At 38.1% G+C, this 27,698-nt stretch overlaps 1 protein-coding gene across 2 annotated transcripts in view; it reads left to right on the forward strand.

Moving 5' to 3' along the window:
* The first annotated feature begins 1,758 nt into the window (after positions 1–1,758).
* The window catches only part of BCKDHB (branched chain keto acid dehydrogenase E1 subunit beta), a 593,817-nt gene continuing 567,877 nt past the window's right edge, over positions 1,759–27,698 (forward strand). The window contains exons 1-9 of one of the 2 annotated variants that reach the window (XR_014494206.1): positions 1,759–1,961; positions 3,670–3,747; positions 4,296–4,364; positions 5,367–5,500; positions 7,489–7,644; positions 9,048–9,156; positions 13,628–13,725; positions 14,054–14,164; positions 26,043–26,129. Coding sequence is in view for 1 of the 2 variants with exons in the window: in XM_083377561.1 (XP_083233687.1) it covers positions 1,829–1,961; positions 3,670–3,747; positions 4,296–4,364; positions 5,367–5,500; positions 7,489–7,644; positions 9,048–9,156; positions 13,628–13,725; positions 14,054–14,164; positions 26,043–26,129 (975 nt within the window). In the remaining variant the exon portion in view is untranslated. The remainder of the gene's footprint in view (positions 1,962–3,669; positions 3,748–4,295; positions 4,365–5,366; positions 5,501–7,488; positions 7,645–9,047; positions 9,157–13,627; positions 13,726–14,053; positions 14,165–26,042; positions 26,130–27,698) is intronic. The other variant, XM_083377561.1, reaches the window with a different exon arrangement.

The raw sequence follows: 27,698 nt of genomic DNA on the forward strand, positions 1-27,698 counted from the left end.
CCAAATAGTTTTAGCCTTTTGTAATTCATGGGTGAAAATTTTGTCAATGTGCAGATTTTCTATGTGTTATCCAGAAAAAACAACAGGTGGTTTTTATCAGCCCTAGTGGCACAGTAGTTAGAATGCAATACTGCAGGCTACTTCTGACTTCCGGGTGCCAGCAGTTCGAATCTCACTGGCTCAAGGTTGACTCAGCCTTCCATCTTTCTGAGGTCGGTAAAATGAGGACCCAGATTGTTAGGGGCAATATGCTGACTCTGTAAACTGCTTAGAGGGCTATAAAGCATTGTGAAATGGTATATTTTTTATTTTTTATTTTAATTCCATTTATATCCCGCCCTTCTCCGAAGACTCAGGGCGGCTTACAAGCTTAGCAGTAGCCTTCATTCTATGTATATGCCTGCTTATTAGGGCTTTCGCCCCCACCCCAAGCGGCATTATTACAAAGTCAGCTTAATTGCCCCCAAAAATCTGGGTCCTCATTTTACCTACCTCGGAAGGATGGAAGGCTGAGTCAACCTTGAGCCTGGTGGGATGCGAACCTGCACTAATTGCAGGCAGCTGGTGTTACTTAAGGAGGCATTAGCCCACTGCTCCACCAAGGCTCTTTGTAATATCAATATGGGGGTGTAATGAATAGTGAATAAAGTGTGCTGATGATACCTCACCCCAAGCTCATCAGATCTCTTCTAGAGGTTTCATATAAGATGTAAATACCATGAAGAAGAGAATGGTTGAGATGTTTCTTTAATATGGAATAACATTGGATAACAAAAGTGGTCTGGACTGTGATCTTACCACAAGAAATAATCCCTGCAATGGAAGAATAATGGCTCGCCTGTATCTGGGGTGGCGGGGGAGGGGGGGAGGTTACCATCTTTGTTCTTGAACTGGGTTGTACTGCCCAGATGAACCTGATGTGTAATCTGGGGTCCTCATGGAATCACAACTCCTGCTGGAAAAGGAAAGGTGGCAATCATGGCTAAGACATGATTGTACTTTCCAATTAAAGTATATAGCAAAGCAAATTGGGCCTCCGTCTAAGATCTGCATTGACATATTGTCTGGAGTATATTGCACAGCAAACACACATCGTGGCAATGTGAATCTACACATTGCAGTAACCCAAAAGCAGCTCATTGAGTTGACTGCGCCACGACTGGCCATTCAGGTTTTTCGAGAGTTTTGACATCTTTGGATGAAAAGCACGTGCTCTGCTGAGAAAATTCGTTCTTTTCTTTGTATTCAAAAGAATCTTTTCTATGCACGGTACAATTAAAGCAACCACTTTTTTGTGCTACAAGACCAAGGCAATTTGTGAAGATCATTTGTGCCTTTCGGATAGGGCGATTGGAAGGCCCACATCGATGCTAACAAGGTGCAACCTCACAATATCGGAATACGACGCTTGCTTTTTCCTTATTCTGCCGACAAAGGAAAGTATGTCATCTGTACGATCTTATACTACAAGCACTACCTATCAAACTAGAACCCGAAGTGCAAATCTACAACAGATTCTCTTTACCCTACAGATGCTCCGCCCAAAACATTCACACTCTCTTCTCTCCCCATCTGGGACTGGTTTTGCCTCGTCAGCGTATCAACGCTCGCCCTCTGCGCATGCGTAAAGCAGTCCAGCCTACCTCACTCCTAGAAGGCAGGCTCGCTCTTTAAAAAAATACCCACCGCCCCAGCTGGGCAGGGCTCCGATTGGTTTGTTTACTATTGGCGCCGCTACCAATGAGAGGAGCCGGCGTGGGCCCCCGCCTTCCCGCAACGTGCTCGCGCTCGTCCTAGTGAGCCGACCCCGCGGCGGCGTGTGGTCGAGATGGCGGTCGCCGGTCTCGGGCTCCGGAGAGCGGCGGTCTCCACTCTTCGGCTCCGTCTCGCAACGGGGTCTCCACCCCGCAGGCGCGCGGCGCATTTCTCTTTCCAGCCGGACCCGGAGCCCACCCAATATGGTGAGCGCTTTAATCGTCCATCGCCCGGGTCCGTGCTAAGCGTCGTAGGGAGGAGACGCCGCTCCCCGGCCTCTTTGCAGCCCCTTGTCGAGTGCGGGGAAAGCGAGTCAGTCGGAGGAAGACACCCCCCTCTTTGCTGCGGCTTTTTCTCCAGTTTAGGCTGGCTGAGATGGCGGAAGGGGAAACGGCATCTGTGCAAGCGGGAGACTGGCGTTTTCAAAAGCTTTTGGCGCAATAGGCCAGGGTCTTATGAAAACGGCGACCCCGCTACGTTGGGTTTATGCCTGTAAAAAGTCTTACACGCGAATCAGAAAGTACTTCTCCCCCCTCCCCTTGCATCCTAAAATGAAGGTTTCACCACCCGTGTAGATGCAGCCACTGATGTGATACGGTACAAGTAACCTATGATTGTTCAGGAAATCATGTGGGACCACAAGACACTAAAACTGGTGGCACCTACCAAGTGCCTGGTTATGACGCAGGTTGTCCCTTCCCATAATTTAAAGTAAAGGCTTTTCCTGACAAAACAATGCCTCCAGAAGTTGTGAATGCTCCAGCACCAGTGCTTTTTTTGGTAAAAGAAAAAGGTGCCGGAACTCACACATGTCATACAACCTGCCTTGCCTACCCTACAAGGTTCCATCCAAAAAAGGTGCCGGAACTCCGTTCTGAGCGTTCTATGAGAAAAAAAGCCCTGTCCAGCACTGAAAGTTTTTAAGAAGAGATTGGACAACCATTTGTCTGAAATGGTGTAAGTTTTCCTGCCTAAGCAGGGGGTTGGACTAGAAGACCTCCAAGGTTCCTTCCAAGACTGTTGTTCTATTCTAACTTCTGTGAAGAATTTTATAGAAGAGGAAACTAGAGTAGATACAGTTTATCACTCATAGCTGAGGCTTGGCACCTTCTGCAAAGTGTTGGAGTATTTGCCTTTGTGAATACAGTTAACTACACTCTTGTGCCATTCTGTCTGTCTCTTCATTTTCTGTCCTTATGGCATGTTGATGTTTCAATTTGACAAAAGATCTGTCCTTCATTATCCCTTTGAATGTGGAAAGAGCATGAGTGATATTGAAAAGCCCACTTTAGGTAGGAGTGAAAGTAATATCTTGTGCCAGACATTTATGTATTATGTAGTAATTGAGGTCACCTTTAAAATGTCATAATTCCTGTTCTGGGACTTTAATCTATTACTGGTCCCTGCATGCTAAGACTGCTGTAGAGGACTGCTTAGTTCTGAGGAAATTCCCTTTCATCTCCTAATTAAAATGTAAACCAACCTTAACCAAGCCATAGAGATGAGAATTCTATGATCCACAGAACTTGAGATATTTATGATCTCAGAAAAATTAAGTTAAAGGATTAAATCATATAAGATAATTTTGTAAACATGGACAGCAGGGGAACCAGCAAGATCTTTTAACAAATGGATCTTTTAAAAATATACTTTTAATTTGGTGGAACTTCTGTTGACTGGCTAACCAACCAAGGGGATGATTTTTGTGGATTTCCCTCCCTATTCTCTCAAATTGTTACTGTTGAACAAACACAATTACTGAGTACATACATTAGTGATGCATTGGAAAACAGATGGAAATACTGGATTCTGACAAGTCTTAAAGCTTTCCAAATGGATCTTGCTGTTTTTATATGGTGCCGTTTGACAATCAGTTCAATATTGGCCTTGTTTAACTAAATAATTTCTTCACAGGCCAGACACAAAAAATGAACCTTTTCCAATCTATAACAAGTGCCTTGGATAATGCCTTATCTAGAGATCCAACTGCAGGTAAGTTTTATGCTTTGCTATGTAAAAGAAACTTACTTAGAGCCTCTTCAATTGAGGATACTCACTACTACATAATTCACTCATTACTACATAAGGCAAAAACAATTGTGTTATTCTGGAGATGCTTAATCAGCATATTTTCTCATATCATTTTTGGATGGTAAAACAATTCTATTTAGGTTTTGAATTTGCTCCCAAATAAAGTTTGTTTGAAGTTTGAAGCCTTACATCAGTGATGTGTGCTGCTGAATTAATATAATTTTGCTGGGGGAAAAATGAAGATAGCCTTTGTTGCAAAAATTATGAAATGAAGTAAGTGGAAAAGGTACAACTTTAATGGAAATAGATTTCTTTCATGGTTTGTGTAAATTGGCTAGTCCTTTCATTTCCAGTATTATTTATGAAAGGTCTTGGTTCTTATCACTCATCAAATTCATGTTATGTAAAGAAAAACACACAGTAGAAAAAAGTTGGATGAAGGTGACTTTCATTTTAACAATCCAGTTTTCTTTCTGAATAACTATTTCCTTGATTTCTAATATACACAGTAATATTTGGTGAAGATGTATCCTTTGGTGGAGTTTTCAGATGTACTGTTGGCTTGAGAGACAAATTTGGTAAGTTCACAATTTAATAATTTCATCATGTTACATTATTTTCATAAAACAATGTTTTTAATTTTAATAAAGGTCTCACTATTATATTTTACAATAAGTAAACATAATTAGCAGTAATTAAAAATTGAGATCATTGGTTAAAGCCATAATTTTGAATAACTTTAGAGCAGTCACTGGAATGGTTGGTATGAATTAGTCTTTGCAAATGGATGTTATTTTGCCGTCCAGAGCCACTTTGGATATTATCTAAATGTGATTAAATAATTGATAAATGTTCTAATTGTCTAGTTTAGGAGTGCACCTGATCTAGGTGGGGAGATCGTTACATATAATGGGCGTTGGCACTACAGTATGCAAGGCATTCTCAGACAACTTGTATGGAAAATAGTATGATGTCAAGTTTAAGATTTTGTAAATAATACATTGCTCATATGGGCATAATATGGAGTTCTACTGAGGAATCTAGCTACACTAGCATAGCTTTACATAAAATAAATTAGAGCGGTTTAATTTTGAAATTATTGCATAGATTATTGAGGAAAACTTTAGAAACTTAGAAGAAAAGTTATGAACTGGAAATAGCTGTGGGAGAACATTGAGGGGAAATATGATCATACTCTTAAAATGTCTGAAGTACATGGAATCCAGTGTGTATAACATGGACTAAAGGTTTTGAGTAATAGGAAGACGGATTTCAGCAGAATGCCTAGAAAAAGCTTTGAGATTGCAAGAGTGGTTCAGTGGTGATGCCAATTACCCATAGAAGTAATGGACTTTCAGTCTATGTCCAGTGTTTTAATTCTGATTCTGATTATAGAGAAGAGGATTGGAGATATTGGCCAAAATGACCCTTTTCATCACTATCTTTTAGTTCTATTTTTAGTTAAAAGCTAATTAAAACCCCCCACAAACACTGTAAGCTCTTTTCATTCCATCAGATACCATGTATTAAAATATGTTTTCCTGGTTTATATATTATATATTAATAAAAATCTCTTATAGGTAAAGATAGAGTGTTCAATACTCCTTTATGTGAACAAGGAATTGTGGGATTTGGCATTGGAATTGCAGTCACTGGTGCCACAGCTATCGCCGAAATCCAGTTTGCTGACTATATTTATCCCGCCTTTGATCAGGTTAGATGTTTTAAGATGTCAAAAATTAGAAGGAAATTTAGAGATATTACATTAACTTTCTTAAAACAATGAAAATGTGACTGGAGAGAGATTAGGTGTGATGATTGAAAGGTTCTTCATGAATATGAATTAGACTTGTTGAAGAGTCTGTGCCATTTTGTATGTGACAAAAGGAAGAGAAATTGTGAAAATATGTTTGAAAATATGCAAAAAGAGAATTGGTACTTCTGCTATGGATGGCTGAAAGTACTACCTGTTCCTCTTGAGGAAAATGTATTCTTTTATGGAAGAAATACTTTTAGAAGAAGTAATGTCAGAAGCATGAGCATACCAATACTATATTTCTGTCCTGTAATGGGAAGGAATCTGGGCACTTGGCTAACAAGTTGCCAAGTGCCCAGATTACAATCATGTGACTGCAGGGATGGTGGTGGTGCGGTATTTTGTGAAAGCTGGAATTGCTTTAAAAGCTGTAAAGCACCCTTTCTGTGGCTGTTGTAAGTTTGAGTTGTCATTAGTTGAGGACTATCTTTAGTGAGGAAGGACTCACTGGAGAAGAGCCTAATGCTGGGAAAGCTTGAGGGCAAGAGAAGAAGGGGACGACAGAGAATAAGGTGGCTGGATGGAGTCACTGAAGCAGTAGGCATGAGCTTAAATGGACTCCAGAAGATGGTAGAGGACAGGAAGGCCTGGAGGAACGTTGTCCATGGGGTCGCGATGGGTTGGACACGACTTTGCAACTAACAACAACAACAATCTCTAGATATTCTTCATGATGATCTGTCCCTAACCTGAACTTTTATATCTTCCAACAGTGCATGCATTGTCGCTATAACTGAGTAAATCCACCTTGCTGCTAGTCATCCTCTTCTTTCCTTCTACATTTCCCAGCCTTAAAACTTCTTCAGAAAATTAGGTCTTTGTATAATGTATCCAAAATGTGAATACTTGAGCTTGGTTGTTTGTGCCTTGAGTGGATTGATTTGGTCTAGGCTGTACTTATTTTTTTTCATCTTACCATATTGTTCATGATAACATGTTTCAAGCTATTTCATGATATGTTGTTCTCAGTGCTTTTTTTTGTAAAAAAAAAGGTGCCGGAACTCACACATGTCATACAACCTGCCTTGCCTACCCTACAAGGTTCCATCCAAAAAAGGTGCCGGAGTATTTAGTATTCAAGTTAAAAAAACTTTCTATCCTGCTTTTTTCAAAGTCCAACTTTTGCTTCCATAGTGTCATAAGGAATACTATAGCTTGGACAATTCTCATCTTTGTAGATATAAGCACATGATGGGATCTGACTATCTTTTCCAAGGTCTTCATGGCTGCTGTATGGAATAATTGTCAGCAGTGTTTTTCTTGACTTTTTGTTCCTTTTCTGGGATGGTTGATCCTAAAAGACAAAAGCTATCTTCCACTTCAATACCTTCGTTGTCAGTCCTGGTAGGTCTACCAGTTGTTAGTTTGGTCTTTATATTTAATTTTAGTACCATTTTTTCATGATTTTTGCATTTTTGACTATCAGAAGAGTGGACAATGAGATGTTCCGGGATATCCATTTTTCTAATTAATTCCACAGCTTGATGTTATCAACTTAGTTAAAAGACTTTCTGTAATCAATGAAACAATAACTTCATTTTTTAAATATTGTTTAGCTTTCTCAATTTTCCAGAGTGCACCAAAAATCATGGCCTGTGTTCCTTTTCTACAGTTAGTTTGAACATCTGGCATTTTTTCCCCCCATGTAGGATTCTGATTTGCAAATTTATTGTTAGTTTGATATCCTTCCTTTATTTTGTATAACTCCAAGCAGTGCATATAAAGTTCTTGCCTCATAGTATTTTCTTTACTATTGGATAGTATCCATAATTTCAGAATTTGCCTCTTTTCTGTACAATTTATAATAGAACATGAATGTGCTGTAACTGTATAAATAGATCCTGATAACTGCATGTAATGTTAAATCTCTCTCTCTATTTCTTCAGATTGTAAACGAGGCAGCAAAGTATCGATACCGTTCTGGAGATCTCTTTAACTGTGGAAGCCTTACAATAAGAGCCCCTTGGGGATGTGTGGGTCATGGTGCACTGTATCATTCTCAGTCCCCAGAGGCGTTTTTTGCTCATTGTCCAGGACTGAAGGTATAGAGTAATCATTTATTAGATGGTCTTTAGCGTGTTCTAATACTGGTACTTCTTTTAAAATATAAATATAAAAGCTTCCTTTTATATTTGTTTTATCTGTTTTTTATATTAAAACAGATACAAGGAAATTATAGAATACAAATATTACACAGGAAAATTTGCAGAATGAAACACCACAAAGTAAAATTAAATGGATGCATTTATAAAATAATCCACTTGGAAGAAAAACTATCTCTCTTTTATCCTAGATATCAAAATGGTTTAGAACATATACAGTATATTTTTGTGTCAGTTTAATACCTTCAAAGCTAGTTTTGAAATCATGTCAAAGAATAGCTAAATAGTAAATAACTATGGTTAAAGAGATTAAAAACCTTATTTTAAGGAAACTCAAATCTTGGGTGTGGCAGCAAGCTATGTGCAGAATTATAATCCATAAATAATTTCTCGGTTATATTGAAATTAACATCAGAATAGGGTTTTTTATTTATGAAGTTATTTTTCATATTGATTAGTGTTCCCATAGTTTCAGCTGCCATTCCTCTAATGAAAGATTAGATGTGATTTCCAGTAAGAAGTATTCTGATGCCAGTTTTCATATGTAAAATCAGCTCAGTGTATTTTGTAGATATATAATGTTTGCTAATAGAAAAAATGACTGATGGAAAAGGAAGACCAATGTTTAAGAGTTGTTGCATCCTATAATAGTTTACTTTTCAGTACACCTGAGTTTTTTTTACTTTGTCACCAGATATGATTTATGGTTCCATTTTGATTTTTACATTTCCATATTTTATTTCAATATTCATTATCTATTGTAGTAATCATCATTGGAACAATAGAACTTATTGTACCAGTTTTTCTCTTAGGTATATTAGTTGAAATTCATTTTCATTGATATTCCGTTTTTTGCATGTCAGTTATCCTCCTTAAATTCTGCATACATTTAATCATACAGACATTGACATGTTTGGTCTCTGAATCATATTTTAATAGGAGCAGATTTATATACTAGAGAGATACAATGGATAGATAGATAGATAGATAGATAGATAGATAGATAGATAGATAGATAGATAGATATGCACATACTACTTCTTCCATAGATGAAAACCATCCATATAGTGCTAATTGAGTCTGTAATCCAGGTTGAATAATTACCCTAATAGTGTAATGTGGTGCCACCAATCTCATTTTCTCTAATTTCTCTAATTCTCTAATTAATGCATGGTCATTTATTTAACCAGATTTATCTTTGTCATGCATTTAGCATCTTTTCACTGAGTCTTATTGGGATAATTTGAAATAAGAAATTATCCCTTGGAACAATGTTTTTTACTCTTGATATTTTTCTTAGCCAAGATAATCTCTAACTTGTTTATGTATTCATTTTCTTGAAGATTGTTGTTCCAAGAGGACCTATTGAAGCCAAAGGACTATTATTGTCATGTATAGAAGATAAAAACCCTTGCATATTCTTTGAACCTAAAATAATGTACAGAGCAGCAGGTAAATTTTTCTCATTGTATTCAAGGTAAAAATGTAACCTACATCTTATTTATTCACATGGTAGAAACATAGCATGTATGAGTTGAACAGACCTTATACAGTATATCAGTGGTGGTGAACCTTTTTGAGACCAAGTGCCCAAACTGCAACCCGAAACCCACTTATGCATCGCTAGGTGCCGGGGGCGTGGCCACTGAGTGGGCGATTCTCCAGCGATCCGATCCGGGCATTGAAGGCCTGCAAAATTGGCTGTAGGGGGGGGAGCGAAATCGCTCTGCAGCCCTAGATCTCGGCAGCAGAAGTGTTTTGCAGGCCTCCGATGCCCGGATCAGGCCGCTGGAGCATCGTAAAATGATCGGCCAGGGGGGTGAAATCGCTCCAGAGGCTTACCTGGACTCGTGCTGCAGCTGCCTCCACCATCCAGCCAGATCCACCCAACTCTTGCAGTTGCTCCCGGACTTTCAGTGCAGAGAGAAAGAGAGCAAGAGTGCAGGAGCACGTGGAGAGGGGGTGGGGCAGCCTGGCCCCGCCTCCCTCTTGGGTGATAGCACATGTGCCCACGGGGATGGCTCTGCGTGCCGCCTGTGGCACGCGTGCCATAGGTTCGCCACCCCTGCAGTATATCATCTAGTTCATTTGTTTGCTTGGTGCAGAATTTACTAACCATATCTAATAATTGACCATCCCACTGATTGAAGATTTCTTCTTAACTATATTTAGTGTTGGTCAAACAGTGCAGTACATTTTCTAGTGCTATAAAGTCATTGTTGTGCTGTGGGTTAGAAACAAGTGTGGAATCTCAATTCTGATATGACCTGTCCCTTGCTTTTCTTCAATGTCCAGTGTAGCATATCCCACCAGCTCCCCAGCCTTCTAAGCAACTTCCCTTTCTCTTGTTTCTCCCCTCAACTTCTGATGAGTTTGTTGTTTTCTTCTTGTCTTCTTCCCCCCCCCCCCGTACCACCTGCACCAAAATTAAAATAGTTTCATTGAATGCATGAACAAAGCCATTCCATTCCACTTTTAATTTGGTTATTGACCACCCAAAAATAGCTATTCTGTGCATGGAAAGGTTTATGTTTGGAATGTTCTACATATTCCTAACTTCTGTCAAATAAAGGAGAAAATAAAACTGAATTTCCCCCCTCCCCCCCAAATTATAATAGGCCATGTAGTCATGACAGATAATTTGCAGTTGGTTTCATTCAGTTAAGCTGAATCTGCATTCAGTCAAAATTCCCTAGCTTGGGAGGTACAGAATTTATGGCAAGGTACATATATTTCTGACCTCCTTAAATAGCTGTGGGATTTTATTGCTCAACAATACTGATTAATGTGAGACAGGTGACTTATAAAGACATTTTATGATTTTAGTATTTATAACACAAATTCAGGGTATTGAGAAACTCTTCTACTCAAATATGACAGTTGTTTTTCAGAAATTAAACTTTAAATAGTAGAGGTGTTTTTTTTTAATGAATCGTTGAATGATTCAAAAGCAGATAGTGGTACTTAGGGGGAAAAATGAGTCATCTTGACATTATCAGGTTTAAATTTCTTGTGGAGAATTTGTTCTTATGACCTTTCAAGCTTCATTTAATTCCACCTTATATGACATAAATAGTGTAGACATAAATGATTTGCATCAGTGGTTGTTATAGTGACGTGGCAAGTAAGATTAAAAACAACTAGTTTTTCAATCAGTGTTTAAAATGTCCTGTCACAGGATCTACACGTTTTCCTACTATAATTAAGGATTAATAGAATTAAAATTCATATACTGCAACATGCATAAATTAACAGTTGTGGCTGTTTATAGAAGCATAGGCAATCATACTAAGGCAGAAGTAAATAATGTAATAATTTCCTACAATGTGTGAACGCAGCCACTGACCTGAAGAAGTTTGAGTTCAATACAGGTCATATAGATTACTAGTTCTATGAGCAAATATTAATTTTTCATTAATGGGGTGCTGAAAACTCTGAGAAAGAAAACTAGATAAATCCTTATTTAAGTATCTCTGAATGATTATTTTGCTAATGTTTAATACAGCATAGTTAACATATAAGAATGAAGTTTGATATGTCCAAATAATAACTTTTATCAATAAATGAAATATAATTAAAATATTTCCTGTTTTCTATATTTCCTGTATTTATATATCTGTATATCTGTATAGTTATATACCTATATTTATAGTAAAGTGTTCACAAAATACTTAAAGACCTGAATGAAAATGACAATTATAAATGCAAGTCTTTATAATGTTTCCACGTGGTGAGAATGTTAGTCTAAATAGAGGATACACAAAATATGCAAAGCAAACAAGTTAAAGAAAAATAGCAAATGTAAAACAATGTAAAACAATTGAAAATTAAGGTAATTCTGTGAAGGTTAGAAAAATTTGAACTAGAATCAGTAATCACTTTTTATAACATATTGACAATTTAATATTTTTTAAACAGGACATTTTCTTCAATATATGAAGAGGTGCAGTTTCAAAGATTATTAGATTGTTTCCTATAGGTTTGCTGTATCAAGAGACTGACAATTACATTCTTAATGCTTAGAACAAAGAAATGTGTTGCCTATGGACTTACTGTGATAGCAGAACTATTAGAATATTGGGATATACATCAGAACGTTTTGTAGTGACCTTATCCTATATGAATTCATTATGATTCAGGCAGGGATGAATTGTGGATGAATTGTACTAGTATAGGGAGTGGAGTTTTATGGAAGTGCCAACTCTTGTGCAACAGTCATAATCTCTTCAGGGAATTTCTATCAAGGGATTTGGGACACTTCACCTCTTGAAGTATGACTGGATATGTCCCTCCCAAGACTGACTTGAAAGAAGGATGCGGATTGTGAATACAGCGACTTCAACTTGTAAACTCCTTATGACATACAAAGAATAAACACAATCTTTCTAGACTGTATTAGATAAAATATAAGATCTTGATTTTCCATTTCCTCGATTTCTGAAGAGTGGAAACTGAAATAATTTTAAACTCTCACCCTAAGCTAAACTTATTTTGGTTCCTGGTGAAAATTTGATCCAAACATTGCATCCTTTAAAGACACCTCCAAAGATTAGGAGATTGCAGTAAAATCTTTTGACAGAGAAAGTTTGGTAGGTGAGCTCCAAGAAACCACTGGTTGGAGGAATATCTCTTCTATAGTAGAACGAGGTTGGGGAGAGGGGAAGCCAATGATTCAGTTGACGGTTGACACTGGCATTTAAAAACTATCAATTGGAGGCAGTTGGCTCTGTGAAGGGGGAAAGTTAGTGGATGCCTTGTCTTTCTGAAACTATTGTATCTCTTGTGTGCATATAAATGTTCAGCAGAGAAATAATCATAAATAGGGCTCTGTGTTAGAAAGTTCCATCATCTCCGCTGGCTTTCTGCCATTGCTGTTAGATCTGTACCTCCATTCACAAATTGTCATATAAGCATTTATCAAGCATATGCTTAATTTCTTGCTATTGTGACACCCTCTTATTCAGGGGTGTCAAACTCAATTTCACTGAGGGCCGCATCAGCATTGCGGTTGCCCTCAGGGGGCTGGGTGGGTGTGGCCTGGGTGGGTGTGGCCTACTGGGTGGGTGTGGCTAGAGTGTGTATGGCCTACTGGGTGGGCGTGGCCAGCTCTACATCGTTGGCATCAAGGGTGCCTATGGGGGCCTGGGCAGGAGTGGGACAGATCTGAGGGTCTCTGGCAGAAGGAGGGTCTCTGGGCCAGGGCCAAGGCAGTGGGGGCCGTTCCCTCACTGTTTCCAGGATGGCTTCGCGGGCCGCATGAAACCACTTCGCGGGCCAGATCTGGCCCCCGGGCCTTGTGTTTGACATGTCTGCTCTTATTCATAGAGATGGCCAGTTGTGCTTGCAAAAAATAGGATCTTGTTGGATTATCCCTGTATTTAATTTTGTTTGGTTTGTACTGCAATATATCTGAATAATTGTGAACACAAACAGATTTTTTTTTGGTTTATAAGATCACTTATCTGCCTGCTAAATTTGTAGCGAGTTTTAGTTGCTGCTTCCTTTTCCCAAAAAACTTGGATTTCATCTACGTAAGTATTTAATTGTGGTTAAGTTTTTCAGTAAAAAAAGAGTTTTCTGATTCTTTCCAGGGAAATTCCTAAATTATATATCTGGGCTTTTTATTTTCTGCAGTCATAGCTTCAACTGATAATAAATTGCACAATGACACAAGTGAATTACCGTAATTTTTATCTTCATACCTTGCCGCTTCTTCAGAATGGAACTTTCCTTGTCAGTTCTATTACAGTTATGGCTCTCAATTTAGACATCTTGCAGCAGGGATGGGGAACATGTTTTGCCAGCAGGTTTTGTCAGCATCCTTCAACTTTATCCATGCTGGTTGGGGCTGCTAGAAGTTGTAGTTCCCTATCTCTGTTCTAGATACTCAAATTATAAACTTAATTGCTTTCCTTTTATTCAGTGGAACAAGTACCTGTGGAGCCTTACTCCATCCCTTTGTCTCAAGCAGAAGTGCTTCAGGATGGAAGTGATGTGACTTTGGTGGCTTGGGGTACTCAGGTGAGTAAGATTTGTTAGGATTTGAGGAAAGAAACCCCAAATACTTCTTACTAGTTACTACTATTACTTCCTAATACTTTACCATTATCACTTTATTGGCATGTTCATCTCGGTAGTATTGGTATCTGAAGCAATCACTTCAACAGATGTTTCATTCAGGCCTCCATTATGTGTGTATGTAATATTCTAGAATATTCTTCTAATGAAAATGATGAAAATTAAATAAGACCAAAATAGATAGGATTAGAACCAGAATGTTAGTGAAATTTAGATCTTGTTGAAATTCGTGAGATTTAAAGTTTATTGCATGTTTTCTCCTAATATTTAGGTTCATATTATAAAGGAGGTAGCAGTTATGGCACAAGAAAAATTAGGAGTGTCCTGTGAAATAATTGATTTGAAGACGATTTTGCCTTGGGATGCAGAAACTGTGTGCAAGGTAAGTGCACATATCCTGTTTGTCCATTTAATCAAACTCATTTATAATGATCTGATTATTATACCGTAGTGACATATAAGATGGATACAAAATATTTTGAACAAATCTCTGTTGTTTGTCTATGGAAATCTATGGTCCAAGGAAACCAAATGCTTAGGAAAAATATATATATATATATATTTAAAAAAGGAATGTCACAAACTACTGGGGCAGCACTGAACTGATATTTTAGGTTTCTCTGTCTGAGATTACCGTATTTTCCGGCGTATAAGACGACTTTTTAACTCATGAAAATCTTCTCAAAAGTTGGGGGGTCGTCTTATACGCCGGGTCATCTTATACGCCGGAAAAAAAACAAATCAGTCGAGCGTCCTTGTTCTTGCAAAGCTGGGCCGCCCCGTGCAACCGGCGCGGCTCCGGGACACGGCTGGGCGGGAGCGTCGGGCGGCTCTCCCCACGCGAAGGCGGCGCTGCCCGTCGGCTCTTGTCCGTCGCAGAGGAGGCGACGGACAGGGAGGGCAGGGCATGTAAGTATTTTCTGGCTTATAAGACAAAAAACCTTGAAAAACTGGCTGCCCGAGGGGAGGGCCTCGCGTCTGCCAGACTCACCTGTCACCAGCACCGCTCTCCGCCCCGCGGGGATGCGCTTCCGCCGGGCGGTGCTGGCCGAGACGAGCCAGCAGGCAGCCACCGTGAGTGCGGCGCTGAGGGGCAGCGGCAGGACGGCCCAGCGCCTGCAGGACGGCCAGCAACCCCACGCGCAGCAGCAGCCACCGGCTCAGCACAGGTCCGAGCGCAGGAGCCGCACCGCCAGGCTGCCCAGGAAAAGCAGCCACACCGAGAGGCTGCACGCCCAGTCCAGTTCCATGAGGGGCAGGGCAGGAAGCTGGCTGGGAAGAGGGACCGGGAGCCCGGGCCGAGCGCGCCTCGGCTGATGGTGAGAGGGAAGCGGCACATGAAAAAGAGGCTGCGGGCGGAGCTGCCCCGCCCTGTGCCGAATGGGAGAAGTTCAAGGCCTGGGGGGGAAGCAGGAGGGGCGCTGGCCGTGGCAGGGTGGCGGCTGCCCTCCGGCGCTGCCTGCCGCCTGGGAAACGCTGCACCTCGGGGGCCGGCAGAAGCGCGGGAGCAGCGGGAGGGCCGGTGGGGCCAGTCGGGCCTTCGCCTCCTCTGCGACGGACGGGGAGGGCAGGGCATGTAAGTATTTTCTGGCGTATAAGACAAAAAACCTTGAAAAACTTCTTAAAAGTAGGGGGTTGTCTTATACGCCGGGTCGTCTTATACGCTGGAAAATACGCTAAATATAAAATGTGGGTTTTGAAGAGGGATTTTTTTTTAATCCCATTTATATCCCGCCCTTCTCCGAAGACTCAGGGCGGCTTACAATCTAAAGCACAAATCAATGTGCTTAGCAATTTTGAGCCAACTACTTCCCCTTCCCCTCCAAGAGCTGCAAGTGTAGCTTCTGGCCTGCTGAGCAGTTATCTATTAGGGATGTTGGATTTATTCCTGTCCCAAATAATGAAAGAATGTAGTCTGGGCCTTTGGGAATGGGGGAATGAAAGGATGAAATAAATTACGTCACCATTTTTTTTGAAGAACGATAGCTTATTTTTCCTCACAATTTTTATTCTTCTGTGCTAATTGTTTCCTTTTTCTTTCTTTTCCCTCTTATCCTTTCATCTGTCATTTCCTTGTATCATACCACTCCCTAATTTCTCTTGCCTTGCCTTCCTTGTGGGGAAGTATCCAGTGAACCCCTTTATTTAAGTACGTGTGACACTTTCCCCATGGATGATATTCAGTATTTCTCCCTGCCTCCAGAACCTGATTTCTCCCTGTAAATAGCCACAAGACTTTTGGTAACGATAGCTTGGAATTTGGTTGTGAATTGGAAGTATCTTTTTTTTTCATGAAAATGCTATCATTCGGTGCAAGTATTATAACATCTAATAGCTGTTTTTTATAGTTCTGACAGGAGTAAATAATGCCAGTATCCAAAAATAACAAGTAGCAATAGTCAACAGCTTTTCCTCATCTTTTCCAAAAGAAAATAAATGTTAATACTGATCACACGACAAGCCCCATTGACACCATATATAAATTTTGTCTTGGGAAGGCAAGGTACTATTTTACAACTGCATTTCTATATATAAGAAGAATTAAATATATCTAAACCAGGGGAAGGCAACCTTGGCTCTTTTATGACTCATGGACTTCAACTCCCAGAATTCCTGAGCCAGCATGGAATGGAATGCAAATGATTAAGGGCAGCATTAGTAGGATAAATGTTAACCTCTTAATTATTTTAGGAAAAAATAAAAGTAAGTCTTATGAATGCCAATTAATTTGCATACTACTCATTACAGTTTGGGTTTTTTAAAAATTATAAATAGTATAGACCACTAGAGGTCTCTGTTACATCAATTAAATTTGAGTTTTACATATGTTTTACTGAGTATTGTTTTCTAAAATCTGGTTTTATTTTTTTCCAAAATAATTTGAGTATTTAATCTGTTTTATAATTTGAACTGTTTTTGCAATAATTTGATGTTAGTAATATATTATTAAATCTCAAGGTAATGGTGAATAGGCCACCTGTCGATCATGAGTGCACTTCTCAAACTGATAGTTATCCCATGTGTACTGAATATTAATTTGAACAAAATTACATCACAAAATAAGGATACATTTTATCTATTACATTTTATTTCAGTGAATTTAAACTTATTTATTCTTCTGTTCTGTACTGTGACCGATTGCTTCCCCATAACTTACTATCTAAGAAAGGTTGTTAGAAATTCTTTGTAATAAGAAATGTCTTTGTTCAATGAAATAAGTCAGGACTGTTGATTTAGAAATGTGCTTTTTTTTCAATAGAGATAAATAAGGGGATGGATGGACCCAATTGTAGTGCTAACCATGATTTCTTTAATTGTGTTTAAATAAATTAAATATGGAATCTAACTCCAAACTCAAGAGGTAGTCCTTCAGTTACAAGTATTTGTTCAGCAACTGTTTGAAGTTAGGATGACACTGAACAAAGGGATTTAACTGGTTCTCAAAATGCTGGCCATTGCAGTATCCCTGCAGTGGCATGACTAAAATTTGTAATACTTGGCAACCAGCCCACACTTATGCGGTCATGTGATACTTTGCTTTGCAACTGCAATGTATAGTGACAACAATCTGTGTCCCAGATGCTGTTGTAACTGAGGATTACCTGTATATAATGCTAATCTATAGCCATGGCTCACAAACAAGACTGGCTGAGCTCACAGAATGCACTAATCAAAAGGCCAGGTTTCATATTTTGGTTTAGAATGGGAACAAAGCTCATATCGGGGAGAACAGTAGTCCCCCAAAAGGAAGGAAGTGGTTGAGAGGGCTTGTCCCTTATCTTCCCTAAGATGATGTGGAAGTTCCCATCACTTGATGGAATCATAGCTTTTTAGACTAGGTAAGGTTCTTTTAAGAGCTTTGTAGTTGTGTATTCCTAGCAAGAGCTGATGAAATCGTTTTTTGGCTATAAGCAAACCTCATCTAGGAAAGGCTTTAATTGGAGCACAAGAGGAAGATAGGCAAAGGTTTCCCAAGCCCCAATTTTCAAGTTGGTCCTGTGAGCCCAGAAGATTTTTCAAGTTGTAAACCACTTCTGCACGGGGAAGTGTCACATTGTCTGGAGTCAAAGGTGGAGCATCCCTGTCATCAGAAGGCTTCCAAACCCATAGCTCAAGATTACGCACAGCATATTAGTTGAAATTCTTAGCCTGTTTTGTAGTTATAATTACATTCTTAATTCTAGGTTTTTCCAAAGAAAGAAAAGGAAAAACACTGGGTAATTCTATAATTTAGTTCCATAAAAGCATGTCTGCATCCATCTCAAGTTGTCATTTCCTTCCAGATTTTTCTACGCAAGTCATTTTTTAATTTGATAGAGATACATGTATCAGTTGGTCAAATGTTGAATTATGGTGAAGAAAAATTGGCAGCTGCCTGCCACAATTTAGTCATGTGCCTATGTTCGCTGTATTCCAGAAACACTAGATCGGGGTAGGCAACCTTGGCTCTCTTATGATTCGTGGACTTCAACTCCCAGAATTGCTCAGGAATTCGGGGAGTTGAAATCCACGAGTCATAAAAGAGCCAAGGTTGCCTACCCCTGCACTAGATGATGGAATCTTCCTAAAAGCCTTTAAAAATGAATGATTTAAGGGTAGGAAGAGATTCTGTGCTTTTTTTTATTTTTGACTTGGGATGACATTTACATTTGACACTTTTTTTCTTTGTAAATGATGGTGGTGAAACCAACTTTTTTTCCCCTGTTCTCCATTTCAGCTTGTGATTCCATTGGCATGAGTTATACTTTTTTGTAAGAGAATTCATGGACATAAGTAAGCTAAACGCACTTTAAGCTTTGCCGAGTCTATGCTGATTTGTGGGAATTGAAAAATCTATTGCAGAATGAAATGTTGAGATATTAATTTAATTGTAGTTCAGGACGTGGATACCGTTCTGCAAAATAAATACAAATGTAATACATTTGCAAATTTATTCTGGTCTAATATTTTTGAATTCTAAATGTCATAGTATTTTGTGTTTTTGTTATTTGTTTTATTTTACAGAGTTAATTAATTTTTGAGAGAATGTTAATGATTTTAAAGTGTAATATTTGCTAAACATACATACAATATAAATAAATATTGTAACAACATATATGAGAAGGTAAGATAATTATTTACCCAATATTTTTCATATTAATTTTTTGTGTGGAAAGCATTGAGGTTTTTCCCTAAATCTAGACATATGTAAAACTATAGAAAGGGAGAAGAATTTGTATAGCTGAAAGTAATTTGGCAGTCTTCTACATATTTTTTGTACACTCTCTTAACACTTTTTTTGATTAATTATCCCAAAAATCAATGGGTAAAGCAAGATTAATTGCTTAATTGCATCCTCTCGTTTAGCAATACAAAATCTACTCTTTATTTTTCTTTCCTTTGGAAATCTCTAGTACTCAGACTAAAAAATAAGATGTAAATTAATTATATAGAGAAATATAGGATTATCTACAAATTTACTGTTCCTTTTCATTTATAATTGATGCCATGTCGATACCTTTTTTTATTCTCAAAGTAAAGGAACTGTTCTTAAACAGGTGTGCATCAGTTTATATATTATCTAAATTTATATAGCCGCCCATCTCACATATAGGTTTCTGGACAGTTTACAAAAAACTGAAACAAAAATAAAAGCAACAAAAAGATTTAAAATTTAAAAATGTGGAAAACTATAAAAGCATATAATAACAATGAAATCTATAAAACAGCTAAGATAAAATCAAGATCGCGTGAAGTACTAATACCACTTTACAATGCCTTGGTAAGGCCATACCTGGAATACTGCATCCAGTTTTAGTCACCACGATGCAAAAAAGATATTGAGGCTCTAGAAAAGAGTACAGAGAAGAGCAACAAGGATGATTAGGGGACTGGAGGCTAAAACGTATAAGGAACGGCTGCTGGAATTGGGTATGTCTAGTTTAACGAAGAGAAGGACAAGGGGAGGACATGATAGCAGTGTTCCAATATCTCAGGGGCTGCCAGAAAGAAGAGGGAGTCAAGCTATTCTCCAAAGCACCTGAAAGCAGGACAAGAAGCAATGGATGGAAACTAATCAAGGAGAGAAGCAACCTAGAACTGAGGAGAAACTTCCTGACAGTTAGAACAATTAACCAGTGGAACAACCTGTCTCCAGAAGCTGTGAATGCTCCAATACTGGAAGTTTTTAAGAAGAGACTGGACAGCCATTTGCCTGAAATGGTATAGGGTTTTCTGCCTGAGCAGGGGGTTGGACTAGATGACCTCCAAGGTCCCTTCCAACTTTATTATTATTATAAGCCCATTCTTCAAAACAATCAGTACAACCACTGTACCGACTCCACTACACTCCGGAATCCCAATGCCTGTTGGTAAAACCATGTCTTCAGAGCCTTACAATAAACCAGCATACTCAAGGCCAATCTCATCTCCAGGGAATCATGTTCCACAAAGCAGGTGGTATGGCAGAATCGGCTCTCTTCCTGTGTCCACCAAACAATACTCCTTGGTTGATGGTAACCAAACCTGCCCTTCCTGTCAGACTTGATGGGATGGGTAGTTGTAATTGGATAAAGGCAGTCCCTCAAGTAACCTGGTTTCATGCTATGTGGGACTTTAAAGCTCATTACCATTACTAAATTGAACTCGGAAACAAACCAGTAGCCAGTGCAGCTTCTGGAGCAAAGGTATAATGTGCGCAGATGAATAGCGCACATATAACTGTCCACATATAACTGGCTGCATTTTGAATCAATTGTAGCTTCTAAATAGTCTTCAAGGACATACTCATGTAGAATGCATAGCAGTAAATCCATATGACGGGGATAAAACATGAATGACACTCAGCAGAGCCTCTTGGTCTAGGAATGGACACATACAATAGTAGGTGCGCAAGGGTTATCCTGACCACAGCTGCTACTATTCTTCAAACAGGAGCAGTGAGTCCAGAAAGACCCCCAGATCTTACACAGGTCATGTTGGAGTAGTATACCATCCAGAAAAAGAGATGGAAAGTCCCAAAATCCAGGAGGATCTAATACTAAAAGCCACTTAGTCTTGCTTGGTTTGAGCTGAATCCAGTTCTTCATCCAACCAATCACCATCTCCAAAGAGCAGGACCTCCGTAGCATCACTTATTGGCCCAGGGTGGAGATATACTGTAAAGCGGAGTACCATTGGCATACTGACGATAATTCACCCTTTGCCATCAGATAACCTCACCCATGTAAATGTTAAATGAGAGGAGAAAGTACCAAACTTTGTGGCATCCTGCAAAGCAGGACCAAAGCAGGACCTTCTACTAGATCAATACTAATTGGAACTGACACCGAAGGAAGGAAGAAAACCAGCAGAATTCTGTGCTGCCCACATCCCAAATGTGGTTGATGGTATCGAAAGCTGCTGAGAGGTCAAGGGCAAGGATGCATAACCACCTTCTCAACAATTTCCCCTTATAAAGGAAATACTAGAGACTGGAGAAAAATTGTCCAGAACAGTTGGGTCTAGCAATAGCTTTCTAAAGAGGGAGCAAATGTCAATACAAATCTTCATGTGCTCAAAGAAACCTGAAATGGGTTGGAGTGGTATACATATAGCTTGCTTGTTTCTCATAATACAGTGGGGTTTTAGCCTCTGAGCTATCAGGAAATAATTTTTTCATCAGCCTGCATTGTTGAGGGATTTGTTCAATCTCAGATACCTTGTTGACATTTGAGATTTTGAAACAGTCCGTTCAGGCAAGACATCGATCAGATTCAAAGTTTCAGTGATTACGATCTGAAAATATGTCCTACATTTGCCCAATACAGTTGCTTTGCAACTGCTTTGCAACTGCAGATCACAAATTCATCACCACCGCTATCATCATTACCACCCTCATAGGGCTACCATTTTTCTGGGCTTGAAAAATCTGGACTAGATGTCAAAAGAGTCACAAAACTGATTTCTTTGCTTCTTCCTATCAGTTGCCAGGATATTGGCAGTCCCATATCATTGTATTAAATGATGCAGTTCTTTTTTTTTTAAAGATAAGTTTTCTATCATACCAAGAAATTAAGTTATTACCCATATCTTTCTAGTCCTGTATATACTTGAATAACATGTCTTGGGGGGTCATTATGCGTTGTGAAATAAAGCGGGCTACATAAATCAGATGAACTATACGTAGTTCATTATGTTGATAGACAAAATGCATAGTATTTAAGTTAGATTTGCAGCGGTTAGGTTAAAATAATAATAAAAAATTAAGTGAGAGCTTGATTCTCACAGATGTTGCCAAAACAACAACAACAACAACAACAACAACAAAAACGGGAGGAGAGGATTAAGTTGGAAAATGAAAAGGAAAATTAGCTGGACGGAAGACACCAGAACGTGAGAGTCATTTTCAAGAAAATTGAATTTCTCTGGAGGAAGAAAAACAAAATAACTATCCAGTATCAATAAAGACTGTAAAAAAAAAAGTAAAAGGAGAAAAGAGCAATTAAAAAGAAAAGTGTTTAACCACAGTAAAAATTTTACATTTACAGAAAGGAATTTGACAAGGGAGAGATGGGAATTACTATAATTAAGAATAGTGTAAAGGAGAATGGAAATTGTGAGGAGAAAGATTGTACCTAAAATATAAAGGGAATAGTAGTTCCCATCCTTTTTTGTCCTATAGCAGAAGCATCTAAACGAGGAATGGTAGCATGATGGGAGAAAGAAGAGGGTAAAATGAAGCCCCCAAAGCCTTACAAGGAAAAAAAAACCCAGAATAGGAATATTTCTAGATTTAAGAAGAGTGTGTTAAGAGAATAGGCCTTGGATATTGGAATAATACCAGTAAGAATTATTTTATTTTTCATGTAAACTTCTTTTCTAGTAAACTGCTCATAATAAACTTTAGGTTATCAAAGTACAGTACTGAAAATCATTTTGTTGTAAAATATAACAAATAACACTAACAATTTTATAAATGTATACATTCATTACTACCATGAAATAATTTAGGCTGTGTAAGGATGAAATAAAACTGACACCTATAATTTAAGGTAGATAAAGCCTGACCCTAATTATTAACCATAACCATAGACAGGCTACGACTGAGGCTGAGTGGCTTTGGAGGCATGGAGCTTCAAGATGCAGGTCTTGAACCTTTTTAAATTCTGGACAGCACTAACCTCTTCAGACTGAGTTTGCAACTTAGGGGTTCTCCTGTACTTGTGATTCCTGCTTGAAGCTGGCGGTCACGGCTAGGAGAGCTTTTGCACAACTCTGGTTTGTATATCGGCTGCAGCCTTTCCTGGATGAGGACTCTTGCGTTTAGTCACTGAAACCCTAATCATCTCCTGTCTGGATTACTGCAGTGTGCTCTACATGGGGCTACTCCTGAAATGCATTCAGAAGCTTCAGCTAGTGCAGTGTAAGGCAAGCACAAGCAGTCATTGGGGCCCCTAGAATGGCCCATGTTACACTGTTAATCTGTGAGCCTCACAGGCTCCCGATTGGCTTCCATTTGCAGTTCAAGGTGGTGGTTATGGTCTTTAAATCCCTTCGTGGCTCAGCACCTTTTATTCTTAATCTGCTCCTTAATTCTTGAGCCTTAGTTATTTAAAAGCAAATCCCCTGCTTCTTCCAAGCTAATTTTATACAGCATTGGATTTTTTTTTCAGAATAGCATACAGATAGTTAGCTCTATTCAGTAATAAGTAGGATATGAAGAAAGTATGACTCCATAGTTAGCCTTCCTTAACGATTGCTCGAGAATATGAAGCATCACTCAGAAAATAGCCATGATATTATTGCAGAATTATAGCTAACAATTCCTTCTACCTACTTCTTCCTAGATAGTGTTAAAATGAACTGGCAGGCAGAGAGAATGGCTGCATTCTTGTATTTGTCTTTCATATTTCTTTGGGCTAAGTATTTGTAGAACTTCAAAGGATTAGATTACATCCCAATTCATGAGCTATGAGTGCACATTTTTGCTTATAATATCTTTCTGTGTACATTACGACTTAGAATTCTAATCACTGATGTACTATGGGTGATGGTATTCCTAATTCTGTTGGATGGGTGGGTGGTTTGATATTAAGAAATAGTATTAATGAAATTAATTTGCACCTCTGTTCTGGTTGCCCATTAATTCTTAATTATACTGTTTCACAAGTTACAGATGTAGACTTGTTTTTTTATAAGCATAATTTGAGAGACCTGTATCAGTATTTAGAACAATATAAATGCCAGTCTGTGATGAGGGGGAAAAAAGGTATGACTGAGGAACTTTTGAATCTTATGAAGAAGTCTAGATTAGGTTCCCCCTCCCCACATTTTACATGCTGTTTTTGAATGACTTGGAAAGGCATTTTTCTTCTAGAGGACAGGAATGTTTTTATCATTCATAAACTGCCCATACATTGGGTAGTTACAGCACTGTAATAATTATATGTGTAAATCTGTTAAGTCTATCAAGACATATTGAGTAAGGCAAAATTAGTTAAAACCAAAATCTATAGTTGCCACATACTGAATCTTACTTTGTGAAATAATAAATTTAAATTTCCCAACTTTCCAGAAGGTATATAGCTCCTAACTTTCCTGCATTCCTTCCATCAGGAGGAAAATTTACCAGTTGCTTGGCTGGCTAGGTTACCAAATAAAACATAAAACATAAGTCTAATTCTTTTATCTTCTGGTCCAGCCAGTTTATTGCCAGTCAGAGGTTTGAACCTGTCAGTGCTCCAACTTGAGGATAAGATTAATGTGTTGTGTATGCACTCAACAGGAGTTGAATTTGACTTGAGGGAGTCTTTCCCCTTGCAATATATACACTTTATTATTTTGTAGTCAGTTGAAATGAGATCCTTGCTTGGTCTTCCAGATATGCCATTTCTAGCCATATGTATGGGTTAGGGAGGAATTTAATATGTTCAAATGAATTTGAAGAAAAGGTTGTAAGTATAACTATTTCAGAATATTTGAAAGATATAATGTGCCTCTTTAGTTCTTGCACACACAAAATTGCTTAATGCAATAACGAGTAACTGGAATTAATTTGCTTAGCTTAATCTTAAGCAGTAGAATCATATATATGTTGTTGAACATCTGATAAGGAAATCATACCTGGAGAGAGCTATGTGGGCCCATCTGTTCCATTATAAAAAAGTGTTGCAGCCAGGTAAAACACATGTTTTTTGGGGGCGGAGAGGGGTTGCTGCTTTTTTTTAACAACTTGAAATTTATTGTTCAAACATGGCCAACTTTAGATTCTGCTTCTTATGAATTACTTAACTAGAAATGGGTGTTGTAAATATATTACTCTAGTATATTCTCCATTGGCTTTCACTTCATTTCTGGATTTTGTTAGGGTGGTTGTACTAATCTATAAAGTCCTTCACTGCTTAGGACTACTATAATAATTAGACAGTATGTTCTTATCTGGAATCTAACATAATCTTCACCTTCTCTGGGTGTCTGCCTGTGCTGAGATGAGGCAGGCAGCTATCAGAGAATGGACTTTTCCTACAGCATCTGCCTGCCTCTGAAATTCTCTTTACTTGACAAAAGCTTTCCCCCCCCTGTGAGTATTTAAATCATTGTGTTGATTTTTAACATGCTGTTGTCTAGAAATATTCGTTTTAGCTGCTATTTTTATTGTTTTATTGTCTTACACTTTGTATTCATACTGTTTCAATGTTTTATGTAGGTTTAGTTTATTGTCAGTTGCCATGGAAAAATGCTTTTTTAAAAATAAATAAATAATATAGAACATTTTGGCTTTAGTTTTAAAAGCTTTAGAGCACTTTAAAAATAATATTTGATTATGTGAAAATAAATGTTATTAGCTTTGGGCAAATTGTGCTGATCAAGTTCTTTATATAATTAGTATTAATGTAAGCATGGGTTTTCATAGTCTAAAGGTATTTCATGTAGATTAATATTCTAATTCTTCTTATCTTTTATTTGGTATCAGAAACTTGTTTAATAGTATTTTCAAAATATTAACAGTATAACAGAGCTCAAAAAATGTTGAACACATTTCTTCTGAAAAGTTGAAATAGTTATTAAATAATATGTTATTTATCTCAATAAAGTGGGTATAACTTACACCATGGCTTGCTAAATAATTTGCTCCCATCCCAGATACTGTCTATAGTTGCTGTCATCAACTTGGATTGCCAGGACTTCAAAATAACTTATGTGTGCCTTTAAGAGGCAAATATTATGCCACTTTTTAGTTACAGAAAGTGCCTTTATGAATACTTCTTAAAAGTCTTTCTTTTTCCCCCCTCTGTTTTTAGTCAGTGGCAAAGACTGGACGATTGCTCATCACCCATGAAGCCCCTGTTACTGGAGGTTTTGCATCTGAAATTAGCTCTACAGTACAGGTAACGCCTGAAGTGCTAAATTTTCAGAAGAAACTCAACTTGGTTATTGAGTGGGATTTTCACAAGAGAAAAGAATATGTTTAAAAGATACATACATAAAATACATGAAATATGTTTAAAAGATACATACATGAAATGGGGGTACTTTTGGAAAAAAAATGAAGAAAGCCAGGATCTCAGCTGCCCACCTAAAGCAGGTGTCTATATCTGGCAGCAGTGATATATAACTAAACTAGAAGCAGATGACCATTTGAATGACAAGGATAAAGGCATCATTTTATACTGTGTGGAAGAAAATAACAAAAGCCAGGTGGGTAGACGAGATAAAGTGATCAATGATGTAGTGTCAGATGATGGGATCCTTTAAGCTGGATAGCATTCAACATTCTACTGAGGAAGAGTTGAAGATCTATCTACAGTATTAATGGTATTTATGACATGATTAGATTAAAGACGTTCGACATATAGCTGCTAATATTGCCATGCTGGAAAAGAAAATCCAAGCCGCAAAGATAGAATCACAGCAGGAACATAGAATGTAAGAAGCATGAGCATGGGAAAGCTCAGCAGAGTGAAAGATGAAATAAATCAAACTACATATTAGTGTCTTCAGTATCAGCACATTGAACTGTATAGGAATTAGTCACTTTCAGTTAGAAATTCATCATTTAGGAGATAAATGATAGATAGTGTTGCTCCCATAATCAAGAGGAAAATAGTAATATTGGGTTTAATGCAGTCAATGAACAAATATTATCAATAAGACTTTGAGGACACTCTTTTAATGTGGCATTGTAACTGATTCAAAACAAAAGATGGAAGAAGTATACTGAAATGTTGCATGGTGGAAATAGCAACATCCAAGATACCTTATTTTCCAGAATATTTCCTTACAAGCATTCTTAGTGCTAGAACTTAAAAGTAGAGCATAATGGTTTTTGCTAAGTTTGAAGGCTACAGGAACTGATGGAGTATCTATGGAGTAAAGGGAAGCAGCAGAAAAAAAAATCAATAAAGGTTCTAACTAAGCTATCCCAGCATATCTGGCAAAGAGTGGATTGAAAGAGATGTTTATATGTTAATGCCAAAGAAAGGAGGCTTAACAGAAAGTGCAAACTATTGCACAGTACTTTGATTTCACATACTAGCAAAATAAGGCTTAAGATCATCTAGTGCAGATTACTGTCATACATGGAAAAAGCAAGGTTGGTTTTAGAACAGACTGAGGAACACAGTACTGAATAATTGAGAAAGCCAAATAGAATACACTGAAAGTCTATATCATTTAATTGTAAACTAACTTTTGTATCATAATATAAATTATAATTATTTGTATGAAGTTACATTCAAACATCATAGACCTTAATAGTAAAAATAGAGAAGACCAATGACTAACCTAGCCCTGACTCTGTTAGCCTTTCATAACACTCTGAAGGCTGGGTGTTTCTTTATTTGGGCCAAGTTAGGCAAGCTCTGTTTTAGCTGGGATTTTAGGACTACAACATATAATTTACCTTGGATGTCAATGGGCTGTTGTTTTTAATTTTTTTATATCTTGGTGCAACATCT

The sequence above is a fragment of the Vipera ursinii genome (assembly GCF_947247035.1).
Source record: "Vipera ursinii genome assembly, chromosome: 1".
In the NCBI taxonomy this organism is placed as follows: Eukaryota; Metazoa; Chordata; class Lepidosauria; order Squamata; family Viperidae; genus Vipera; species Vipera ursinii.